The sequence below is a fragment of the Ciona intestinalis genome, chromosome 9 (assembly GCF_000224145.3).
Source record: "Ciona intestinalis chromosome 9, KH, whole genome shotgun sequence".
Lineage (NCBI taxonomy): Eukaryota > Metazoa > Chordata > Ascidiacea > Phlebobranchia > Cionidae > Ciona > Ciona intestinalis.
Window position 1 is genome coordinate 2,114,370 of NC_020174.2, and position 6,617 is coordinate 2,120,986.

Genomic DNA, 6,617 nt, shown 5'->3' on the forward strand with positions numbered 1-6,617 from the left:
ATACTACTAGAAATAAAAATACCAATTGTTTAAATTGTGATAAAAAGTCTTTGACGTACTTCGTCGTAGGACCTCACCCATAAAAAAGTAACCTTTTAAATTGTTTTTGATGTCCCGCTTGTATTAACAGGGCAACCCATTTATGGAGAGCTTACTAGAGAACAAAGCTTTACTATACAGTCTATCCGGTGCCTTTGCATTTATGTTGGTGCTGGTTTCCGATTTTGTTCCAGACATAAATGATCAATTCCAAATCGTACACTTTGAGAATGAGGTTCGTATAGTTGACCATATATTTTAAATGAATTAATATATCTTGCTTTATCCTCGTATGGTGGATAGACAGTCGTTTTAACACAGGTGTTCTGTTTCATACATGCACGCTTGTATAATGTATATAGTCCTGTGGGGTAAGATGGTATACCTTTAGAAGCTAATCCTATATTTTCTAATCGTGTTTTTAACAATTAACAACCTATATTTAAGTCTTTAATTCTGTGATTCTTTTGTTGTTTACCACTAAATACGACGAAAAAGAGTAAAATTTCCCATTTTACCCCACCCTACTAATTTACTATAGCTTTCTTTCTACTTAAAGTTACAATCGATTTAAAAATTTATAAACTGTCTGCAGTTCCGTATGATCGTCCTACAAGTTGTGGCAGGTATATTGCTTTCTACCTGGTCCATTGATCGTACGCTTCGGTATGTACTTGGCACAGGTAAACTACGAAAGCTGTGGTAATATATATTCTGCTGGTTCAAATATAGAGGGATGAAGAAAAAGCGGATTTCTGCTGCCTTGTGACGGTTCTGTCCAGTTGCTATCGCTATTCTTTATAAAATAGACAAATTAATTAAAAAATATGTGTTGTGCGGTTCAGAAGTGAAATAAATATTAAAGTTATATGCAAGCGGTTTGGTGCAATTGTAAAAGTAAATTAGAATCAGATTTACAATTTGTATTGTGTATTTTGTGTAGAAAGCAGTACTCAAATAAAACAAAGCCATATGACGGTAAATGTGCGGAAATGAAAAACGTTATTAAACTGCGGGTAAAACGGTATGCTGGTTTGTTTATTTAGGAATCAACCAAATCTAAAGCAGCGTGGCGAAATTGTTGCTGTTCTTCTTTTAAATCGTACGTCTCGTTCGTCGTCGTTGAAGTACAATCGTTACCTGTTTCGAGAAGTAAAACTTTATTTTTGGGATGTTTCAGTTATCTTTACACAGCATTACCTGTATCATATACGTGAGTATTGCTCCTATAAACAACAAACCTGCGCTGATATATAATGCAGTGCTTGGTCTATTCGTCGCATTGACCGCCATCCCTGGTAATATACTATTAGTGCTTAAATTAATGGAGAATTTTATTATTCATACCGACTAACGGTGGCGTTATAAGTGTTCCGATGCCATTTATAACTGTACTCAAGCCAAGTGCCATGCCGTAATACTGGAGACCCACTAAGTCGGCAAGAATCACGATTGAAATTCCAGAAAATCCGCCCTGTTGAAAAAAGCTTGTGTTTGTCTAATTTTAAGTAGTCATTTTTACGTACATTGTAATGCAAAGCCTGGACGCGTCTGTGCGTTGTATTATTACCTGAAAGAGACCCGACACACCTGCTGCCACAGCTAGACTTTCAAAGGATTTCATGAATGTGTAGGAGATACCACAGACAGAAAGCACCAGTAGGACGGTGGAATACATAAGAACTCGATTGATACTGGAATAAACATAATAAAGAATAAAGACGAAAATCCAAAAAATGATCATCTCAAAAGACAGTAACATACATGAAAACTCGTAAGCGCGAGGTGTATAAAACAGAAAATTCATGTTATAACGACTGTCGGTTTTACATTCAAATATAAGGCTTCAAAGATTTTTGTCATATATTTCAGTCTTGTTTGTATTTTTGTATGTACTGTATTAAGAATTTTTCTTACGAGTGTTGATTGTTTAAAACACGTTCAGGAAATATGGGTGTATGTGCTAATGGTGTCCCATCTTACCCCACACTACTACATCATATGACGTTGCGAAAGACGTATATCTGTTTTGCAATTTTGAACGTCCCGTTTTACAATAACGTTTGTGAGTATTATCTATTCCAATATAACCAATGTTTTTTCACAAATGACAATATACTGTACACAGTTTCAATTATTCAACGCTAACCCGCAGATACACAACCCCGATGTTTCGCCTTGCAAATATATATATGCATTATTATACAATACATTTAACGTTATACAAAGCCGGGTTTTATTGCCATTTTATTAGAACGAAAAGCAAATAAACAATGGTTTTAACAAAACTAAAGGCAAACGTCATGCATAGCCAGGAATTTAATTTTTACTGCCATTCTTTTAGAATGAAAGGCGAATAAACGATGGATGTTACAAAGCTATTATAGCAAAACGTTGTTCATAGCCGGGGACTTATATTTTACTGCCATTCTTTTAAAATAAAAGTCAATTAAACAATGGATTTTTTAAAACTATAGACAAAAGCTGTGCTGCACAGCCGGGCAAATTTTACTGCTATAGCCGAACGAATGGCAAATAGACAATAGATTATACAAAACTATAGATATGCAAACGTTATATAGCCGGCCATTTACCTATTACATTCTAAGAACTGAGGCCAAAAAGCTAATGGAAAACTACAGGCAACTAGTTTGTCACCTTACCTCGCTTACCGTTTCATGTCACCAAGAATACCAAACACGACTCTTGATGCAATTTCAGCTGCTGCTGCGATAGACATCAAAAGAGAAGCTTTGACTGATGGGATCTGTACCTGTAACAGCATTAAAGTTTAAACATTTTCAGGATTGAATGTAACTTGCTTTATCATTGCTTGGCAACAACAGTCGTTATAACACGGAGGTTATTTACCTATAGTGCCAGCTTACGAGTTACCACGTATATTATGTAACGTTTATAATATATTTTTTTGCATGGCTGAAAATTGAGACAACCCGTTAATGTCCACTCGGTTGAAGCAAATGCTGTTAAGTGTTTTGTCCAAATGCAAAAACACGCAAAATCGTGAAGCGTTCCATATTTGAAAAATGCGTAGTTACAATTTGCTCAAGTAATAAAATTACAACATATCACTGTTGTACACTTACCTCAATTTCTGCGTAAGGTACAATATATAGCTGCGAGGTGAGAAATCCCGCTAAAAACACAAGCTGTGAAATGCAATACACCAAGAAGGGTTTCTTTTTTAGTAGATTTCCTAATGATATTTCCCGCTCTATTTGAATTTTTTCTTCCGAGATTTCTGTATTATCTTCTTTTCAGAATCTCATCGGTTTCTATATCGTCTGTGTCACGTCCAGGTGACAGTTCTTCAATCACACGCATTTCGGTCGCCGGTTTTGGTTCTTTTGGTTTCGCCAACGAACGTGACAATTCCAGGGGACGCATAAGCGATCCAACGACACACAGGTTGAAATAGAGGCCCCCCATGATTAAGAAGTACCCGTGTATGCCAAACTGTTCAACGAAAAGTCCGTTTAGCGGACAAATTAAAAATGTTCCAAGAGACCCCCCTGTAAATAAAACAATTTTCACTTGCTGATAGATTCGTTACTAAACAACATGAATATACTAAACCTAATAGCCTAATACATCAGTGTTACTTAATTCGAAGAAATACTAAAACAGCCTTGGGCGGAAATTAATTCTCTGGAGAAATAGATTATAGAACCGGTTCGCTAAATACATTGACTATTATTTTGGCTTAAGTAAACGAACAACATCATTATACCCATGCTGGCGAAGTTTGTGGCCAAAGATCTACGCTTTGCGAAGTAATATCCGATAATTACAGGCGTTGCCACAAAAGAGATGCCGTATCCAATTCCTATAACGTAATATTTGCATTGTTACCGGATACACAACGTTATTGCTTCATCCATATACATACCTTGTAGCAGTCCAGCAAATATTACCAGCATTACGACTGAAGTAGAAAACGACGCAATTATAGACGATGCACCAGAAATTAAACCGCCAATTATAACTGCAGAACGATGTCCAAACTTTGCCATAACGGATGCAGAAATCATGCCTTAAAACAGCTTTGTTTATATTTGATTACACGATCTTAACAATCGCCTAGGCCCTAGTAGTTAGTACTGCTGACTTGAACATATCCATGTGCGGAAAACGCATTGCATCATCGTACTAAATATAGCAACCATACCATACTTACCGCCGATTGCCAATCCAGCAGTTAATATTGCCGAAACCCAGCCTACATTCGAGTAATCAGATTCAAATTCATTCATGATAGGAACAAATAGAACACTCTGGCATCTGTGTATTTCTCATATTATACTTTGCAACTAGTAAACATTCATGGAAAAGCCATGCTCGGAATTAATAAATTACCTTACTGATCCAAATACCAGTCCATACACAATAGCACCTGATAACACAACAACCCATCCCCACCCGCCTTCCAATGGCTGTCCTGGCATTTCTTTCTCCATATTGTAAACAGATGCAATACTGTACAGACTAAAGCCAAGTACCTAATGAATTCGCCATGGGTCAACGTGAGAACAATAACTAAACGTCCTCTCAAATAAACTGTAAGCAGTAGAAGAAAGATTCTAATTCCAAATTAAAAACTTTTTCTCAACACTCTCGTTTGCGTTTGACCCGCCTGTTCAAGATAAACAACAAAAACGCATCTGCATTGTTTTTAAACCCGCAACACATTTAAACGCAAGGCAAATTCCCAAAATATTTAACTGAAAAAATTTTAACGTGTGTCTAAAGTTGCTATGCTCATACCTTTATTTCCATTTACAGCTCAAAACTGTATATATCAAATTTCTAATACTGCTTACTGAAGAAAGCATGCAGTTGCTTTGCATTAAATCTGTTTCAAACTTTTATTTAACAAAAGACATTTGGTCTTGTATAGTTTCTTTAAAGAATTTTGCATCAATATAGCCAAACTTATAATACACATTATGACAGTACAGTAAAAATTATACCGACATTCTAGGAAGAACAGTTAAATATTGCATTAACATAAACCCAAGTACATAAATAGAAAAAAATGTATATGCTTTATAACAATGCTAAAAACAAAACGAGTTTAGTGTGTGTTTTTCAAACTGGCAAACATGTAAAGTAGACAACAAATTGTAAACAATTCAAAACATTAATTGGAACATGTAATGGAACCACAGGTACAGCAACTGTAAATTAATACTTTAACTAAGATATAACACTGAGAAAATGTTGACCTTGATAATAAATGTATGTGATAATAGTAGGGCTGGTTTTCTTTCAAAAACCGACGTATTGTTGTTCCAAAAGCTTGACATTTGTTTTAAGTTTACTGTAATCACATTATAGGACGGTTTACCCTTTTTTGAATAAATTAAAACGCTTTATTATTTAAATTAACTAAAAGTCCTAGTTTCAAAAATTCAGCCTTGGCCATTAATCATCTATGTTTTAAAATCCAAACATACTTTTTTGTTGTTCAATCCCGCATTTTGCATAGCCACATAAAAAATCAGCTGTAATTTTTCCGTTACTTTTTCTTTTTATCCTTTTTGTCTTTTGTATCTTCGAAGTCTTCGTCAAAATTATCAAAGTTGCCAAGATAGAAGGGACCATCCACAAAGGTTATAATAGGGGCTTTTATTTTCCAATTTCGTAAGTCATCCCAATTGAAAGCCTAGTTAAAACATATGTTTATACTAAAATAGGCTTTTAAATGCACTATTTATAGGTACAATGTACATTTCCAACACATTTTTTAATACCACGATTTATCTACTATCTTTCCCCCCCTTTTTTAAATTAAGTAAAGGCTTCATTTTCAAAATAATGATACAGCTTGACAAAAAAAAAAATAGAAGAAAATTCTTAGAAACTTTCTAGCAAACAAGCTTACCCCAAACCACATATGGTCTTGAATCTCTTTTACCCCCCGCCATGAGTTTCCAAGTCTATCGGCAGCTTTAAGACGACAAAGACTTGTGATGATATGCTTGGCATTGCTTCTAATTTGTTCCTAAACAATAACAAGTTTAAAATTTCGAAGCCTTAGAATGACACAACTATTAATTAATATGTTTTCACAACTATTAATTAATATATAACATTTTTTAGCAAACAATCTCGCTGTTAAGCTTATAAATACATAGGCTAACAATGGTAGTGGTGCAAGTCGTCAAGGGAAAGGTTGAGTGTGCTTTGAGCACAGATATTTAATGTATACAATTGTCTAAATTAAACTAATGTATAAAGATTGGTATTTCTGTCATGTGACTATACCGCTGGCGTAAAATCTATGTGCCTTGATTGTTTCCTGTAACCCATGTGTAACAATGTTTGCATTTATAAACAATGCTGAAAGACTTTGCCCCGTGACAATGCTAAGATACTTTGTCTTGCTTAAAATGTTTATAATGTTCTTCTTGTGTGTGTAGGTAAAAGGAAAGACCACACACCACTGTGCCACAGGGCAATAAAATATACCCTATTGATATGCTAAAAATAATTAGTAATTATAATACTATGCATACAGTAGGGTGGGAGAAGATGGGACCACTATTCATTCCTAT

At 34.9% G+C, this 6,617-nt stretch overlaps 3 protein-coding genes across 5 annotated transcripts in view; 1 reads left to right on the forward strand and 2 right to left on the reverse strand.

Annotated features, from left to right (window-relative positions):
- LOC100185695 (manganese-transporting ATPase 13A1) overlaps nt 1-913 on the forward strand; it is a 13,286-nt gene extending 12,373 nt beyond the window's left edge. The window contains exons 26-27 of the mRNA XM_009861290.3: nt 131-274; nt 635-913. Of these exons, the coding sequence (XP_009859592.1) occupies nt 131-274; nt 635-745 (255 nt within the window). The 3' untranslated portion in view covers nt 746-913. The remainder of the gene's footprint in view (nt 1-130; nt 275-634) is intronic.
- A 39-nt stretch (nt 914-952) lies between these two features.
- The window catches only part of LOC101242013 (cGMP-dependent protein kinase 1-like), an 11,581-nt gene continuing 5,916 nt past the window's right edge, over nt 953-6,617 (reverse strand). The window contains exons 12-22 of one of the 3 annotated variants that reach the window (XM_026835779.1): nt 5,945-6,064; nt 4,417-5,725; nt 4,238-4,341; nt 3,950-4,093; nt 3,791-3,886; nt 3,147-3,572; nt 2,712-2,812; nt 1,610-1,733; nt 1,387-1,513; nt 1,240-1,334; nt 953-1,179 (exon numbers count right to left, since the gene is read on the reverse strand). In XM_026835779.1, the coding sequence (XP_026691580.1) occupies nt 5,579-5,725; nt 5,945-6,064 (267 nt within the window). In that variant the 3' untranslated portion in view covers nt 953-1,179; nt 1,240-1,334; nt 1,387-1,513; ... (5 more) ...; nt 4,238-4,341; nt 4,417-5,578. Of the gene's footprint in view, nt 1,180-1,239; nt 1,335-1,386; nt 1,514-1,609; nt 1,734-2,702; nt 2,813-3,146; nt 3,573-3,790; nt 3,887-3,949; nt 4,094-4,237; nt 4,342-4,416; nt 5,726-5,944; nt 6,065-6,617 lie in introns of all 3 variants that reach the window. The other 2 variants (XM_026835780.1, XM_004226453.4) reach the window with 2 other exon arrangements.
- LOC100183326 (monocarboxylate transporter 2-like) lies at nt 1,082-4,517 on the reverse strand. Its single transcript, XM_026835822.1, has 9 exons — nt 4,417-4,517; nt 4,238-4,341; nt 3,950-4,093; nt 3,379-3,572; nt 3,147-3,209; nt 2,712-2,812; nt 1,610-1,733; nt 1,387-1,513; nt 1,082-1,179 (listed from the first exon to the last, which is right to left on the reverse strand). The coding sequence occupies exons 1-9, from the start codon at nt 4,515-4,517 to the stop codon at nt 1,082-1,084; spliced, it is 1,056 nt and encodes a 351-aa protein (XP_026691623.1).

Excerpts from the sequence above, each read along its gene's own strand:
- LOC100183326 (XM_026835822.1), bottom strand. The coding sequence starts at position 4,517 with ATGGAGAAAGAAATGCCAGGACAGCCATTGGAAGGCGGGTGGGGATGG. Across the intron at positions 2,813-3,146 it reads TACCTTACGCAGAAATTGAG|GTACAGATCCCATCAGTCAA; the intron begins GTAAGTGTACAA and ends ATGCTGTTACAG. Across the intron at positions 1,514-1,609 it reads GTGTGTCGGGTCTCTTTCAG|GGCGGATTTTCTGGAATTTC; the intron begins GTAATAATACAA and ends TTTTTTCAACAG.